This window comes from Balaenoptera physalus (genome assembly GCF_965194825.1).
Source record: "Balaenoptera physalus genome assembly, chromosome: 2".
Taxonomy (NCBI): domain Eukaryota; kingdom Metazoa; phylum Chordata; class Mammalia; order Artiodactyla; family Balaenopteridae; genus Balaenoptera; species Balaenoptera physalus.
Window position 1 is genome coordinate 34937531 of NC_138883.1, and position 18847 is coordinate 34956377.

General features: G+C 37.9%; 1 protein-coding gene across 11 annotated transcripts in view; it reads right to left on the reverse strand.

Annotated features, from left to right (window-relative positions):
- Positions 1-13: 13 nt before the first annotated feature.
- GPHN (gephyrin) overlaps positions 14-18847 on the reverse strand; it is a 638461-nt gene continuing 619627 nt past the window's right edge. For 6 of the 11 annotated variants that reach the window (XM_082451599.1, XM_082451603.1, XM_082451604.1 and 3 more), the window contains one exon: positions 15-18040. In XM_082451599.1, coding sequence (XP_082307725.1) covers positions 17907-18040 — 134 coding nt within the window. In that variant the 3' untranslated portion in view covers positions 15-17906. Of the gene's footprint in view, positions 18041-18847 lie in introns of all 11 variants that reach the window. The other 5 variants (XM_082451600.1, XM_082451601.1, XM_082451602.1 and 2 more) reach the window with 1 other exon arrangement.

Here is an 18847-nt window from a genome sequence, read left to right on the forward strand (position 1 = left end):
CCAGTTTTACAAATTGCTTTATGTATGTAATATAATATATACTAATATTTTCCCATGACATTAGATATTTTAAAAAACAGCAGTTACCAATCATGGTGTGGACCTATTTGGAACATCACAGTCTCTTGTAAGATGTGCCAAAACGAATTGCACCCAATGGTTCAACCGATGTTTGGGAAATAGTTTTCTCTTAAAGGGCAGTGGATGACTCAAGGTTCTCCCTCTGCTGCGTCTCCAGTGCTCTGCTGTGCTTTCTTGTGGGGAGACCACAGAAAAGCAGCCTGACAGCCAGCTCACAGCCCGCAGCCCGCTTAGCCAATGAGCAACCCATACAGAAATATTGTTATTAATTTTGGTGATTCAAAATAACTCTAATTTTGTGTGGGCTGGACTTTTACAGATAGTTTTGTTTTCCTAATAATTTTATCCATGGATGAGTTTTTAATATAGTTTTAGCGAGGTATAATTTACATACTGTCAGCTTCACTCATTTAAAGGGTACAATTCAATGATTTTTACTGTATTTACAGAGTTGTGCAACCATCACCATAATCTTACTTTAGAACACTTTCATCATTATCCATGGATAAATTTTTAATCAGGATAAATGAAAAGCACGAATAGTGCATTTATGTCTGTCTTGTATCACCCTGTGACTGTTGCATGTCAGAGAATGAATGATATGAACATGGCTTTATTGATGAGAAGTCAGAGCAAAGATGTTGTGAGGGAAATTTGCTATAATATTATTAATAAGCTGAACATTTGTAGATTCTATATAAATATTTTAAAAGTAAAACAAAGCTTATTTATGCAAATTCTTTATGAAAGTTCATACTATCTTGCTTTACTACTATTACAGGTGCAGTAGAGACCTACAATATAGAACTCAAATAAAAAGTAAATTTTAGTATTAAAAATAGCTTAATAACATTAAAGGGTCAATGAATGTATATATTATGGAATTACAGTAAATATGTTTTGAATTAATGTGTGACTTAAAGCAGAGAAGCAAAGTAGTGTTGCAGTAGGCCATGGTGGGAACACAGAGCTAGCTTCATTTCACAGATACACAGACTCCTTTGTTACACTGTGTCCTACCAGGATTGTGCATTCGTCTTCACAATCACAGTTTATATTTTTCCAATAATTTATGCCTTTCACTAGGCCCATTAAATGTCTTATACATCTAATTAAGCAAGCAATTATAGAGTGATATTATAGAGAAAGGTTTTTTGTGTGTTGCAGAGCAAGGACAACATAAAAGAATCTAGTTCTATTTGAGATGGACCCTAATTTATCCTATCACTAGCTGATTCTTTGCATCCTTTACTTCTTTTAATTAGTGCTCTCCCACACTCTCAATTTTTTTTTTCTCTTTTTAGTTCCAATTGAATGGAGATTAATTCAGCAGATAGTTACATCAGGTTGGACTTTTCTGCAGAATTACAGTATAAATTTTCATCTGAAGAAGAATTCTTGGTTACTTTTAGTATAAGAAAACAGATTCCATATTAAATCTGATTACAGACCAGAAACCAATGCCAGTGGTTTAATGGGGAAACCTAGCACAGGGAAGCAATGAGTTGTAACATTTCAGGGATGGAACTACTTCAGTTTTGCCCTAGGCTTTGATGATGTCACCAGGACCTCCCTACATGGGTAATGTTTCAAGAATGACCAAGGCCACATTAGTGCTGAAAATAGTGTACCTATGAGTTTTCTTCACCCTGTGATGCCGATGATGATGCGGTTATTGGTTATTGGCTACTGGGAAATTTTTGGACCTTTGACAGCTTGAGTTTTTTTTTTTTTTTTAACATCTCTATTGGAGTGTAATTGCTTTACAATGGTGTGTTAGTTTCTGCTTTATAACAAAGTGAATCAGCTATACATATACATATATCCCCATATCTCCTCCCTCTTGCATCTCCCTCCCACCCCTCTAGGTGGTCACAAAGCACTCAGCTGATCTCCCTGTGCTATGAGGCTGCTTCCCACTAGCTATCTGTTTTACATTTGGTAGTATATATAAGTCCATGCCACTCTCTCACTTCATCCCAGCTTACACTTTCCCCTCCCCGTGTCCTTAAGTCCACTCTCTACGTCTGCGTCTTTATTCCTGTCCTGCCCCTAGGTTCTTCATAACCATTTTTTTTTTAGATTCCATATGTATGTGTTAGCATACAGTATTTGTTTTTCTCTTTGTGACTTACTTCACTCTGTATGACAGACTCTAGGTCCATCCACCTCACTACAAATAACTCAATTTCGTTTCTTTTTATGGCTGAGTAATATTCCATTGTATATATGTGCCACATCTTCTTTATCCATTCATTTGTTGATGGACACTTAGGTTGCTTCCATGTCCTAGCTATTGTAAATAGAGCTGCAAGGAACATTGTGGTGCATGACTCTTTTTGAATTATGGTTTTCTCAGGGTATATGCCCAGTAGTGGGATTGCTGGGTCGTATGGTAGTTCTATTTGTAGTTTTTTAAGGAACCTCCATACTGTTCTCCATAGTGGCTGTATCAATGTACATTCCCACCAACAGTGCAAGAGGGTTCCCTTTTCTCCACACCCTCTCCAGCATTTACTGTTTGTAGATTTTTTGATGATGGCCATTCTGACCAGTGTGAGGTGATACGTCATTGTAGTTTTGATTTGCATTTCTCTAAGATTAGTGATGTTGAGCATTCTTTCATGTGTTTGTTGGCAATCTGTATATCACCTTTGGAGAAATGTCTATTTTGGTCTTCTGCCCATATCTGGATTGGGTTGTTTGTTTTTTTGATATTGAGCTGCATGAGCTGCTTATAAATTTTGGAGATTAATCCTTTGTCAGTTGCTTCATTTGCAAATATTTTCTCCCATTCTGAGGGTTGTTTTTTCATCTTGTTTATGTTTTCCTTCGCTGTGCAAAAGCTTTTAAGCTTCATTAGGTCCCATTTGTTTATTTTTGTTTTTATTTCCATTTCTCTAGGACGTGGGTCAAAAAGGATCTTGCTGTCATGTATTTCATAGAGTGTTCTGCCTAGGTTTTCCTCTAAGAGTTTTATAGGGTCTGGCCTTACGTTTAGGTCTTTCATCCATTTTAAGTTTATTTTTGTGTATGGTGTTAAGGAGTGTTCTAATTTCATTCTTTTACATGTAGCTGTCCAGTTTTCCCAGCACCAGTTATTGAAGAGGCTGTCTTTTCTCCACTGTATATTCTTACCTCCTTTATCAAAAAGAAGGTGACCATATGTGTGTGGGTTTATCTCTGGGCTTTCTATCCTGTTCCATTGATCTATATTTCTGTTTTTGTGCCAGTACCAAACTGTCTTGATTACTGTAGCTTTGTAGTATAGTCTGAAGTCAGGGAGCCTGATTCTTCCAGCTCCGTTTTTCTTTCTCAAGATTGCTTTGGCTATTCGGGGTCTTTTGTGTTTCCATACAAATTGTGAAATTTTTTGTTCTAGTTCTGTGAAAAATGCCAGTGGTAGTTTGATAGGGATTGCATTGAATCTGTAGATCGCTTTGGGTAGTAGAGTCATTTTCACAATGTTGATTCTTCCAATCCAAGAACATGGTATACCTCTCCATCTGTTTGTATCATCTTTAATTTCTTTCATCAGTGTCTTATAGTTTTCTGCATAGAGGTCTTTTGTCTCCTTAGGTAGGTTTATTCCTAGGTATTTTATTCTTTTTGTTGCAGTGGTAAATGGGAGTGTTTCCTTAATTTCTCTTTCAGATTTTTCATCATTAGTGTATAGGAATGCAAGCGATTTCTGTACATTAATTCTGTATCCTACTACTTTACCAAATTCACTGATTAGCGCTAGTAGTTTTCTGGTAGCATCTTTAGGATTCTCTAGGTATAGTATCATGTCATCTGCAAACAGTGACAGCTTTACTTCTTCTTTTCCGTTTTGGGTTCCTTTTATTTCCTTTTCTTCTCTGATTGCTGTGCCTAAAACTTCCAAAACTATGTTGAATAATAGCGGTGAGAGTGGACAGCCTTGTCTTGTTCCTGATCTTAGAGGAAATGGTTTCAGTTTTTCACCATTGAGAACGATGTTGGCTGTGGGTTTGTCATATATGGCCTTTATTATGTTGAGGTAAGTTCCCTCTATGCCTTCTTTCTGGAGGGTTTTATCATAATTCATTGTTAAATTTTGTCGAAAGCTTTTTCTGCATCTATTGAGATGATCATATGGTTTTTCTCCTTCAATTTGTTAATATGATTGATTTGCGTATATTGGAGAATCCTTGCATTCCTGGGATAAATCCCACTTGATCATGGTGTATGATCCTTTTAATGTGCTGTTGGCTTCTGTTTGCTAGTATTTTGTTGAGGATTTTTGCATCTATGTTCATCAGTGATACTGGCCTGTAGTTTTCTTTCTTTGTGACATCTTTGTCTGGTTTTGGTATCAGGCTGATGGTGGCCTCATAGAATGAGTTTGGGAGTGTTCCTCCCTCTGCTATGTTTTGGAAGAGTTTGAGACAGATAAGTGTTAGCTCTTCTCTAAATGTTTGATAGAATTCACCTATGAAGCCATCTGTTCCTGGGCTTTTGTTTGTTGGAAGATTTTTAATCACAGTCTCAATTTCAGTGCTTGTGATTGGTCTGTTTATATTTTCTATTTCTTCCTTGTTCAGTCTTGGAAGGTTGTACTTTTCTAAGAATTTGTCCATTTCTTCCAGGTTGTTCATTTTATTGGCATATAGTTGCTTGTAGTGATCTCTCATGATCCTTTGTATTTCTGCAGTGTCAGTTGTTACTTCTCCTTTTCATTTCTAATTCTAATGATTTGAGTCTTCTCCCTTTTCTTCTTGATGAGTCTGGCTAATGGTTTATCAATTTTGTTTATCTTCTCAAAGAACCAAGCTTTTAGTTTTATTGATCTTTGCTATCGTTTCCTTCATTTCTTTTTCATTTCTTTCTGATCTGATCTTTATGATTTCTTTCCTTCTGCTAACTTTGGGGTTTTTTTGTTCTTCTTTCTCTAATTGCTTTAGGTGTAAGGTTAGGTTGTTTATTTGAGATGTTTCTTGTTTCTTCAAGTAGGATGGTATTGCTATCAACTTCCCTCTTAGAACTGCTTTTGCTGCATCCCATAGGTTTTGGGTCATTGTGTTTTCATTGTCATTTGTTTCTGGGTACTTTTTGATTTCCCCTTTGATTTCTTCAGTGATCTCTTGGTTATTAAGTAGTGTATTGTTTAGCCTCTATGTGTTTGTATTTTTTTCAGATTTTTTTCTGTAATTGATATCTAGTCTCATAGTGTTGTGGTCAGAAAAGATACTTGACATGATTTCAATTTTCTTAAATTTACCAAGGCTTGATTTGTGACCCAAGATATGATTTGTCCTGGAGAATGTTCCATGAGCACTTGAGAAGAAAGTGTATTCTGTTGTTTTTGAATGCAGTGTCCTATAAATATCAATTAAGTCCATCTTGTTTAATATATCATTTAAAGATTGTGTTTCCTTATTTATTTTCATTTTGGATGATCTGTCCATTGGTGAAAGTGGGGTGTTAAAGTCCCCTACTATGATTGTGTTACTGTCGATTTCCCCTTTTATGGCTGTTAGCATTTGCCTTATGTATTGAGGTGCTCCTATGTTGGGTGCATAAATATTTACAATTGTTATATCTTCTTCTTGGATTGATCCCTTGATCATTATGTAGTGTCCTTCTTTGTCTCTTGTAATAGTCTTTATTTTAAAGTCTATTTTGTCTGATATGAGAATTGCTACTCCAGCTTTCTTTTGATTTCCATTTGCATGAAATATCGTTTTCCCCCTCACTTTCAGTCTGTATGTGTCCCTAGGTCTGAAGTGGGTCTCTTGTAGACAGCATATATACGGGTCTTGTTTTTGTATCCATTCTGCCAGTCTATGTCCTTTGGTTGGAGCATTTAATCTATTTACATTTAAGGTAATTATGGATATGTATGTTCCTATTACCATTTTCTTAATTGTTTTGGGTTTGCTATTGTAGGTCTTTTCCTTCTCTTGTGTTTCCTGCCTAGAGAAATTCCTTTAGCATTTGTTGTAAAGCTGGTTTGGTGGTGCTGAATTCTCTTAGCTTTTCCTTGTCTGTAAAGGTTTTAATTTCTCCATCGAATCTGAATGAGATCCTTGCTGGGTGGAGTAATCTTGGTTGTAGGTTTCTCTCTTTCATCACTTTAAATATGTCCTGCCACTCCCTTCTGGCTTGCAGAGTTTCTGCTGAAAGATCAGCTGTTAACCTTATGGGGATTCCCTTGTATGTTATTTGTTGTTTTTCCCTTGCTGCTTTTAATATGTTTTGTTTGTATTTAATTTTTGATAGTTTGATTTTGTGTCTTGGCGTGTTTCTCCTTGGATTTATCCTGTATGGGACTCTCTGCACTTCCTGGACTTGAGTAACTATTTCCTTTCCCATATTGGGGAAGTTTTCAACTATAATCTCTTCAAATATTTTCTCAGTCCCTTTCCTTTTCTGTTCTTCTTCTGGGACCCCTATAATTTGAATGTTGGTGCGTTTAATGTTGTCCCAGAAGTCTCTGAGCCTGTCCTCAATTGTTTTCATTCTTTTTTCTTTATTCTGCTCTGCCATAGTTATTTCCACTATTTTATCTTCCAGGTCACTTATCCGTTCTTCTGCCTCAGTTATTCTGCTATTGATTTCATCTAGAGAATTTTTAATTTCATTTATTGTGTTGTTCATCATTGTTTGTTTGCTCTTTAGTTCTTCTAGGTCCTTGTTAAATGTTTCTTGTATTTTCTCCATTCTATTTCCAAGATTTTGGATCACTTTTACTATCATTACTCTGAATTCTTTTTCAGGCAGACTGCCTATTTCCTCTTCATTTTTTTGGTCTGGTGGGTTTTTACCTTGCTCCTTTATGTGCTGTGTGTTTCTCTGTCTTCTCATTTTGCTTAACTTACTGTGTTTGGGGTATCCTTTTCTCAGGCTGCAGGTTTGTAGTTCCCATTGTTTTTGGTGTCTGCCCCCAGTAGCTAAGGTTGGTTCAGTTGGTTGTGTAGGCTTCCTGGTGGAGGGGACTAGTGCCTGTTTTCTGTTGGATGAGGCTGGATCTTGTCTTTCTGGTGGGCAGGACCGCATCCAGTGGTGTGTTTTGGGGTGTCTATGACCTTATTATGATTTTAGGCAGTCTCTCTGCTAATGGGTGGGGTTGTTTTCCTGTCTTGCTAGTTGATTGGCATAGGGTGTCCAGCACTGTAGCTTGCTGATCGTTGAATGGAGCTGGGTCTTAGCATTGAGAAGGAGATCTCTGGGAGAGCTTTTGCCATTTGATATTATGTGGATCCAGGAGGTCTCTGGTGGTTCAATGTCCTGAACTTGGCTCTCCCACCTCAGAGGCACAGGCCTGACACTGGGCCAGAGCACCAAGACCCTGTCAGCCACACGGCTTTTGGGAAGTCTGAGGTCTTCTGCCAGCGTTCAGTAGGTGTTCTGTAGGAGTTGTTCCACATGTAGATGTATTTCTGATGTGTTTGTGGGGAGGAAGGTGATCTCCACATCTCACTCCTCCACCATCTTGAAGGTCCTCCTCAACAGCTTGAGTTTTAATGGAAATTGGGAAGGGGAGAGAGTGAAAGTCTGGGAGCTAGCGTGCAAGTGTTTTCATTGGCTTTTCTGACCACTGAAATCAGAGAGGGTGTGTATAAATGCCCGGAGAATAATACCACTTCCATGTAGTCTTTCCCCCCACTGATATTTTATGATAAAACATTTTCAAAGCTATAACAAAGCTGAAAAAATTCTATAGTGAACACCCATATACCTACCACATAGTTTCTCTTGTCTTTTTCTTTTGTTGTGTTATTTCCATAATGACGTGAAGGCTCTTGAATGATGGGGTTTACCTGTCACTCATTAGAACTGGTCTCTGTGATACTTGGAGCTTGGAGATTAGTTCTTCGTAGCACTTTGAAGCATAGCATTTACTTAGTTTTTTTCTAAGATTCTTAACACAGCAGTAAACATATTTTTAGTATTGGTCCATCACAGTCCTAGGCTGCAATTCTGGTTGAACCTTAGAGAAGATCTAACTGTTATGGCCTCCCTCTCTTCTGACAATGGGGCCCCAGCTAACCTTTCAGCTTTGAACAGAAAAGCCCTGTGTTCTAGACCTTCTCTCTCATTTGAATAATTTAAAATGACCATATTTCCATAAATTCATTCAATTCAGTCACTTATGGGAGAAAGTTTGAAAAATCAAAATTTAAAAATCATCAGAAAACTTGTTTTCAAAGAAACTCTCAATGAAACTATTTTTAAGAAAAAGAAATTCAGTAACCAGGTATTAAGTCTCTGAGATTTCTTGCTTGTTCTGGTTGAAACTAGAAGGAAATGAAACTTTAAGGAAAAGGGGAAGGTGGAAAAAGAATAGACATTTTGCCCTCGAATTATGAGAATTCATTGAACTATCCTTTCCTCCTCCCTCAGGTTCACACCAAAGTTGCAGTAGGCAGACAGTCACTTACACAGAGTTGAGGATGAAACAGATCTCTGGAGATCTCCTGGATGTCTACTAGGAGAATAGTCTCCAAATAGCACGTTTCCAACTCTTTTCACATTTCTTTGGCAGGTGTTTTCAGTCTACTGGGCAGGCAACTAACCACTTAATAAAAGAAGCACAGGAGGCCAGACTGCCCTGGGCATTGTTCTAAGGCTCCTGCATCATAATGTGCTGACATAGTCTCTGAAGTAAGAGAAGAACTCTGGGAAGGAGCAGCCCTGAAGGTCAGCCCCTAACCCTGGGGTTAGGTGTTGCCAGCATTCCTGTGGAGCCTGCACAGCTCAGGAGCAGTAGTTCTGGTTGCTGCGTGAAGTTTTCAGTGGCTTCCCTGAGAGAAAAGCCAATTTAGTCATAGGATCACCATGGAAAAGATATCATATTGAGAAAGTTGAAAACACTATCATTTATCATTCAAGTGATAATTTATCATTCAATCTACCTACATCCCAATTTTCAGAGACTTAAACATATTTAAGCCGCTTTGTGCTTCTATGAAGAAAAACTTCAAAAGAAGGTAGGATTCTTAGAGGGCAGAGGCCTCTTTATCTTCATACCTCCAGCTTCTAGTATATTCTGACACGTGCTGTAGTAGGCACTCAGTAATTGTTGGGTGAATGAATGAATGTAAAGAAACGCATGGTATTCTCTCTCTGAAGTTCTCCTCTCTCTTGAAGATACATGATTAGGTTATTTGTCTTTGCTTTTCTCTGTGGCTTCCCTGTCAGATTGTCCTTCTTCACCTTTATGTTGTGGTCCAGTGCTACAGATGCCCACCTGTCTAGCCACTCCCTCCCCTGCTCTTAAGGATGGAAGGGCACCAGGGGATGCTAACTCACCACTTAGGCCTGGGGGGCATGACCTTAGTGAATTAACTTCACTTGGGTCACCATATTCTAGACTCAAACACTTGCTTTGGACAGGGCCCAGAGGATATTCAGTCTCAGAATAAATATCATCTGAGTTTCTGAGTGGATGATAAGGTTCCTATTTCCTTAAGAATGGTAACTTCCATGTGGGACCACGTGTTGGTGTCAGGGAGACCACAGCATCCACTCCCATAGGATGTGTATCAGGCAGTTTTCCCAGAAGCAGTGTTGAGGGCTGGATGCATAAGTGGAGTGTTTACTGGCGTCAAGCTCTGGTGATATCTGTCCACGTATAACTGGCTCAGCTTGCAGGCAAGGGCAGCCTGTACATGTGCAGGATCAAAGGGTTTCCTTTTATTTTTGCCTCAGACACTCCCTTTCCCGTCTTTTACCCTGAATGCCCTCTTTTGGATGGACAAATTCTTCCTCTAGTTGTATGAGTACCGTTGGCTATTTCTTCATTCAGCGTATTTGTTGCGTGATCGCTTGCCATTTTCTGTTCTTCCTAACTCAGGGTCAGGGAACATTTCTGCATAAATCTGATTCATCTCTTCCATGTTGGTGTTACTAATTCTGATGTCTTGATGAAACTCTTCGTTTCTCACTTCTATTTTTTTTCGAGGCTACTGGTATCTTAAAAAGTGAAGAAATAGCAAAAGAGGGAAATAAAAATCATGGTATATTTTAAATATTTACCTTTAAAATATTAATGCTTTTTAACGTGCACAGAGTATTAAGCCATACTTATAACTTTACGTGGAGATGATGTCATAGTTCTGAGTCTGAGGCACTTTGTTGAAGTGAGGTCCATGACCAATTAACCCTCTGTCCTTGTTCCTCATGAGATGTGCCAACTTGCCCATGCCTGCATGGGGTCCTCTCTACTGCATGTCCTAAGCATGATATGAAGTTTTCATGCCAGGTTCTGTCTCTGGCTCCCTGATGAGTGCTATACAAGGCCAATTCTGTTGGTCAGTTTAGTAATGAGTACCTACTATTTCCTGGGGCTACAGAGGTGAACAGTCTCTGCCATCAAGTGGAGGAGGGGTGATGTAAGCAGATAATTTCAGTGGGATGCAGAGATAAGTGGAAGCACAGATAAGAGGCACTAAATCCAGTTTGGGGATTTAGGGAAGGGTTCCTGGAGGATTTAATGTCCAAGGTTAATCTTGGAAGATTAGCCAGCCTGAGCAAAGGCACTGAGGCATAAAATGACATGCTTTGAAGGGGTAACTGCAAATGGTCTGGTGTTAAGTGAGGGGGGGAAAGTGAAGGTGGATGAGAGAGGGGCTAGATCACAGAGGACTTTAAAGACCCTAACTGGGGGCTTGGACTTAATTTGTTGCAGCAGTTTTCTGATGAGGAGTTTTAGCACAGAGAGATTTATGCTCTGGATTGATCACTTTGGTAGCAGTGTGAAGGACAGACTCAGGGAGGGCAATTCTGGAGGCATACAGATTAAGATGGTAGCAGTGGGACTAGAAAAGAGAGGGTTAATTTAGGAACTATTAGTAGAGTTGATAGAACTTGGTGACTAACTGGATGTGGGAAGTGAGAAGAAAGAGTGACTCAGAGGTTTCTGGTTTGGGAAACTGGGTAAATGGTGGTGCCATTAACCAAGAAACAAAACACAGGCAGAGGAACAGGTGTAGGAGGCAGGAAGGATGAGTTCCTTGTTTGCAGGAGCCCTGGGTGCCTTGTATTCCATAGGTGTTTAGTAAATAAGAGGCTTTTTCCTTAAACCTTCAGTGGCTTCCCATGCTCTTAGGCTATTTGACATATATCACGTATATCACAGGTGTGTGTGTGTGTGTGTGTGTTTAGTATACACCCAAGAGCCTATACATGTGTGAGCATGATCTGGCTGCATCCTGTCTTCAGTTCTCTCCAGCTGTATCTCAGAACCCTCCCTTCTCCCTCATCATGCTTCTGTCTCCTTTCTGGTGTTGTATTCTTTAAGCCCTTTCCTCTGTCTGAAATGCTCTTCTCTCAGTTCTTAACATGCGGGGCTTATTTTCATTCTTCTGATCTAACTTCAAATGTCACCTGTTTAGAGAACCCTTTCCTCAATCCCCGGACAAGTGATTGTCTCTCAGCTCTAAATCCACCATTGCATTCTACATTGTGGTGCTGGGGCTGGAACTCAGCTAACGACATTTCTTTTTTCTTTTTTGCCAGCTGGCTTCCTGTTAGGTTCAACAATAGGCTGCATTAGACTACAGGGAACTCGGAAAGCAGAGGGAGCGAAGAAGGGACTTGTGTTTGTTCCTGATTGCTTCTTGATTCTCTGTCACCCTGGTAATGGCAACTTGTTCTAGCCTTTTTTTCCCCTCACTCTCAGAATTAGCATCTGGGCAGTGCCCTTTCCTTGGAGGGTTGAGTCCTAGCTCCAAGAGGTCTGACTTCTGAGCTTCCAGATTCTGATAATTCTAACCTCTTCCTCCCATCTCCCAGCCCTAGTTGTGGTATCTGCTTCCTATATAGTTATTATCTCTGACATCTCCATGTTTCTTTTGTGCTTTTCCAGATCTCCAACACAGATTTAACTTATTGTTACACTAAAGTCTCTTAGTGTAATTTCTGCCTTTCTTAATGGCTGGATCTTACACAACTGAATATGATTTAGGCCTCCATCCAGTTACTCTCTAACTATAATAGGATTTTCTTCATAGACTTTTCATAATCTGTATTTCAAAAAAAACTTTTTTTTTTTTGCTTTCTCATAATCTGTCTCCTCTTGGATATGAGTCTTTGTCTCATTCATCACTGTATCCTCAGAGCCTAGCATGGAGCCTTGCATACTGTAGGAACTTAATATATGCTTGTTAAATAAATTATTGAATTATTACAAAAGACTACAGGAGACATATTGCTAACTGACCATACAAAATGGCCAGAATTGAGCAACTTTTTAATCTCTTGGTTCTAGGCCAAGTTATAAATGAACTCTATAATGATGTAACTCTGTTATAGACAGTTGAGCTCAACACTTCTTATAAGCCTGTTAGAATACAATGTATTATTTAACATAGATCCATCATCATTGGGATAATAAGATACATAATTTATTTGCTTTGAATTCTGTACGTACATAAATCCCTACTTTCTATAATTAGGAATGATAATGACTTACCTATTAGGGTTTCATGAAGATCAGGAGTTGGTTATGGGTTAGATCCACAAAGTTTTTTTGGTTAGCAAATAATTTTAAAAATAAAAGCCATCCAAAGAATCCACTTGCTGTAACATGCAACATCACTTAATAGCGTTTACTTGGTAAATGTAATCTGCTTATATTCTTTTTTTCATTGTGTGTTACATGATGTGAAACAACCAAAGCACAGAACCAAAAAAGCAGGTTAAAAAGGGACTGCTTACAAGGATTTACCATAGCACAGGGAATTATATTCAGTATCTTGTAATAACCTATAATGAAATATAATCTGCAAAAACCCATACCTGATTCACTATGCTGTACACCTGAAACTAATGCAATATTGTAAATCAACTATATACTTCAATAAAATAAAAACTACAATGTCTAAGATGAGAACTGCACTCGATAGGATTAATGGTAGATTAGACATTGCAGAAGAAAAGAGTAGTGAACTTAAAGCATAGCAATAGAGCCCATCCAAAATGAAACACACAATGAGAAAAAGAGTCCCCCAAATTAACAGCATCTGTGAGCTGTGGGACAATTTCAATTGCCCTCATGTGCAGATAATTGGAGTATCTGAAAGAGAGAAGAGAGTGGGGCGAACAGAAAAAGTATTTAAAGAAATAACTGAAAACTTTACAAACTTGATGAAAATTATAAATCCATAGATCCAAGAAGCTCAATAAACCTCAAGCTCAATAAACTGCACCAAGACACATCATAATCAAACTGATCAAAAACAATGACAAAGAAAAAAGTCTTAAGAGCAGCCAGAGAAAAAATATATGCTATGTACAGAGGAACAAACATAAGGATGACAGCAGAATTCTCATTGGAAACAATGCAAGCAAGAAGAGAGGCATCTTTAAAGTAATGAAAGGAAAACACTATAAACCTAGAGTTCTATACCCAGCAAAAATCTCTCTCAAAAACAAAAGCAAAACAAATACTTTTTCAGACATGCAAAAGCTAAAAGAATATATCACCAGCAGACCCACACAACAATTTTAAAGGAACTCCTTCAGGCAACAGAAAAATGATACCAGATGGAAATGTGGATCCACACCAAAGAATGAAGAACACCAGAAATGGTAACTACATAAATAAATATACACAATTCTTTCTGAAAAGTCAAGCTCTGAAGGGAACAAGAAAGACTGGGTAATTGCTATGGGTAGGCAGGGGGCTAAGGGAGGTTTTCATTTTTGTTTTTAGGACATCGGAGAATTTTAAGGATGTATAAAGCTGATGGGAAAGCATGTAAGCAGGGAGAGGTGACACTATAGGTTAGATAGAGCAGAGTATAGGGCTTGGGCAGAAAGGTGGGTCCTTGACACAAGAGGGTCAAGCACTTCTCTGTGACCTACAGAAGGGGCTGGGTGTCTGGGCAGGGAGTCTGTCAATTTAGTGGGGGTGGCAGTCTTGCTGTAGACTTGGGTGGATAAGTATGTACTGCTTGTATAATCATAAGAAAAAACAAACAAACATGAGAAAAAGGAACTGCTTAACTTCCACACAGCTATAAGCAAGAATCTAAAAACACCTTATAATCTTTTATTTAAATATCAACTACTAAGACAAAGAATTGTAATACATCATACATGCATAATTTTAAAATAATTTTGGTCAAATAATGCAAATAGATTACATGACATTGACTTTCACTGTGCCAAGGAGAACCATTTTATTGACCCTTAAGTTTTAAATTAAATTTCCCTTGAATCTACCTCAAATGTGTTCATATTTTTTTTTTCCTTTTCTAATTCAGAAAGAAAAATGTTCCTTTTCTTCTCCAGCCTAACTGGGCCATCAGTGTCCTTTAATCCAGCCCTTCCTTCCTCTTCTCCTTTCCCCATCTGGAACCTTACTCTCAAATTTTTAATATGCCCACTACTATTGTTTTTCAAACAAAAATCTTTTCTTCATCTTGTTATCGGTTCAAGCTACCATCCTGTGTCTATCTTTCTTTCCTCATGCCCAAGTTCCAAATATTTCATAGTCAGAGTTTCTATTTTGCTATCTGGCTTTTGCCTTCAACCCATTATTGAAATTGCACTCTTGCAGCTCACAAATGATTGCCTGATCAATACATTCTTTCGAGCCCTCATTCTTGACATTTATTTTTGACAATTGATTATCTTTCCTTCTTGAAACTCTCCTCCCTCGTTCTGGGACACTGCAGTACCCTGTTTTTTCTCTTCTACAAACTGCTCTTCCTTTCATTACATCCATGGCTTTTTCCTCCAACACTCCAAAATAAGGTGCCCCCCAAGGCTCTGTCCTCTTTTCTTGGCAAGTCCTTCCTTAATAATCTTTCCTATCTACCCTTACATTTCAAATACTACCTTCATGTGAAGGATCCCCAAGGTTATATTCAGCCAGTATCTCTTCTGTGAACTCCTAACCTATATTTTCAAATGCCAACAGGACATGGCTACCTTAGGGCCCCTCTGACATCTCAAACACATGTCCAAACTTACCAGCTCCTCCACAAAATCCATGTTTCTTTCTTTTTGTTACTTGTTGAACATGTTCTCAGTCAGCCAAGACTGAAGACTTTGAATCATCTCTTATTCGTCTAACTTTCCTTCCAACACTTGTAATCAGTCATAAAATTTTTTCCATTTTTTATGTCCAGAGGCACACTCAGATGTCATGACCTTCCTATCACCATTACCCCTCTAACATTATGGTTAAGGCTGTCATCACCCCTCACCTGCACAATAATGATCACTTCTTAATTGGTGTCTCTCTTCAGTTTTTCCCCAATCCAGTCTATCCTATTCAATGCTGCCAGAGCATTTTTTTTTTTTCCAAAAAATGATCCTAATACTTCCCTGATCAAGAATCTCTAATGGTTTAATTGTCTCTAGAATAAATCTAGACTCCTTATCCTGGTATTCAAGAAGTTCATAGTTTGGGCCTCAAACATGTACTCTTTTGGTCTTACAAATATATCAATTTTCTGTTTCTATGGCTTAGTGTTTGGGAATATGGACTCTGAAGCCAGATTGTTAAGTTTGAATCCTGGCTCCTCCTTTTATTAGCTGTGTCACCCTGGACAAGTTTCTTAACCTCTCTGTGCCTCAGTTTCCTCATCTATAATAGGAATAATAACACTTACAGGGTTGTTGTGAAAATTAAACATATGAAAAGTGCTTAGAAAAGTGCCTGGTAAGCTCTGTATAATGTTTCATGGAACAAATATTTACTTTTGCCTATCCATATGCACATATGCCAGGAACTCTAAGGATTTGGGGATAATATCAGTAAACAAAACAAACAAAAATCATTGCCCTTGTGGATCTTAAATTCTATAATAAAAATAACAATTATTATTAATTGTACATTGTTTCTGGAATACCCTTCTTCCTGCATTATCACCTTTAAAATTCTACCTTGACTTCAAGACCCACTAAAATTTCTTACCCCTTGAAATCTTACCTTGTAGAAGGTTCTCATTTGAACTCCTCCAACTCTTTAAATCTGAATTACAGCATTTATCACATTTTACACATTCTACCATGTTATTATCAAATATCAAACATATCAAATATTATGCTTACTTGCACATGTTTTTTTAATCTTCCTTGATGGACTGTAATGTTAGCAATTATCCCTATTCATTCTTGTAAATAGTATAGCATGATGTACCTTGTACTCAAGCACACAGTATATGCTTGATAAATATTTCTTGGATGAATGTAGGTAAAGAACTCTTTGCATGAGCTTTCATTTGACCTCTATTAATTAACCTAATCTTCTTTAATTGAAAATATAAACTAAATTTAAAATATAGAACATTTTATTTTCAACTTTGGAAATATCAAGTGTAAGTATCAAATATTTATTGTTTACAAATTGGCTTTTTTCATTACCATCATTTGGCACCTTGTCTACTAGTAGGCTAATTTTTGTTGTTTGCTTTACTAAGTATACTCTATAGCATATTTAATGTCCCCCATTACCACTGTTTGGAAAGTGCCCCTAAGTTTTTATTAAAGAAGCCATTGTGGATTGCATATATTTCAACTGTATTTTCTATAGTCAGTACAGATTTTTCCCATTTTTCACTTCCAAACATGATAAAAAAAAATGTCCAGGTACTCACCTGCAATTTTATGGTTCATTACTTATTTTCCCCCTCTATTCCAAGGAACTGTAGATGTTTGAAATTTGTTTTTATGACATCTGAAATAAAAATATAGTTTTTTTCTAAATTATCAACTATCTTTCCTCTAAATTTGCTTGCTATTCTCCAGCTATGACTGGAAAGACCAGACCAACTACACATTCTCTCCTACTTTCTAATCTGTATTTGCACAATGCTACAGTAAAATATAGATTACTCTATATTTTTTAAAATCTCCTTTATACCACTTAACCTTGCTAAGCCATCTTAACTATTCCTTTTATCCAGGCAGAACCCCATCAGAATGGCATAACAATCTTCTCTTTTTTTAATAACAAGGCCAACACACACTGGATTTTAAATAATGATCGAGGATTTTTTTTTTATTCATTAAGTTTCAGTATCATTACAGAAAATGTTATGGTACAGAGTTGTTTAACATTGTTTTTTCTTTGCTCTTGATTTCCACATGAATGCTGGTAACACTAATATCTGTACAAGATCAGTCTTTGATTTTATTTTTTGTTCTGTACAATTTTAAACGTATTGGTTAAAAAGGCTGTCAGCACTTAAGGAAGCATTTTTTCCCCCCAGTTTGTTTGTTCAAATAAAAGGTATCCAGTTACTGCCCAAGAGTACTGTGCCATGAGGCTACTGGGATGCGAGGCCCCCCCACCCCCGAACGCTCTGCGGGGATGGTTCTCCTTGAGGCAGGGCAGGGCCGCCACCCAGTCACTCTTTATTTGGCACTGTGCACATAAACACGAGATACATGATAAAGAACAAGCAAAAGCTCTCTGTAAAGCGGTTATGAAGCATACTAAGAAGGGAAATCCAAGTGTTGCCTACGCTAGTATAAATAAGCAGACAGCCTTGATTTAAGAGCATAAGTAGTTGTATTTTAAAGATGAGAAAAACACAAGTTCTGCAGGCACCTACTGCTGTCTACTAAAAGCTATCGCTATCAGACCTAGCATTGAACACACAAAGCAATTTGCAAGAAAGGAAAAATTTGCTTTGATATAATCAGAATAGAGTTGTTTGTTAAGATTTTTAGGTGTTTTTTTCTTTAAAAGGTATTTAAATTCTTTTGAAATATAGTTCAAGATGTTGACCATACAGATCAACTTTTATCCAAATCAGAAAAACTAGCTGTGCCGTTGCATATTACAGGATACAGTCAATGATATGTAGACATGCATCAGAGCTTTCTCCTGCTGGTGACCATCATAGCCGCCCGATGACCATGACGTCCACCACCTCGCCCTTGTGGAGCTCCACGTACTGCTCTGTCTTTGGAGGAAGCATCAATAATCCGTTGGCGCTGCGCATGCTCATCAGACGGCTGCTCATCTGATTACCTGGGAGGAAATACTCTCATTACAGTGGCAGCAGCGACACGGTGTATGCATGCGCAGCCCTTGCAGTTCTTTTCAGAATAAAAACTGATGAACAGAAACACAGGTCTTCAAGAGGAAGAGAGATGATCAGACTTCCCAGTACCTTTTTCAGGTGACCTTGCTACTGTATCCTACTACCTTCTCACTGAACTTTAAAAATAAACATTACAAATTATTGCTTAAAAGAACAAAACCAAAATTTTACAGCATTGTGGAAAATGCCATAGAATTTCTCAGTTCAGGCTAAAATGTGACGTGTGTCTGAAAAGAGAGGCTTTTAAACCCTATTAAAATAATAATGATAATAACAGCAGTGGCTACCATTTCTTTAGTATTTACTAAGTACCAGACAAGGTGGTAGACCTTTTACTCAACTACCTTATTTAATTCTCAACGACTCAAAAGAGGTTAGATAACTTGCCTAGGGTCCTACTAATTAGTTGGTGGCCAATTTGAATGCAAGTCTGATGGCAAAGCCCATCAGAGACCTACTCACTGTGCTAGCTGATGTTTGCACTTGATAGGACCTTTGTTTAATTTTTTCTGGAATCCCATCAAAAGTCAGGTAAAATATGACTAGATATGGCACTGTGCACATAACCTATGTTGGGGATAAAAGTTTAAAGTCTACAGCAGGTAACTTCAGAACTGTGAATTATCAACGTTGATTTCTCAGTCCTTAAATCTTACCAATATCTAGTGTATAGTAAAGGCTACAGAGAATCACACTCTAATTGGGCTTTAATCTCACATTGATGGGTGGCATAG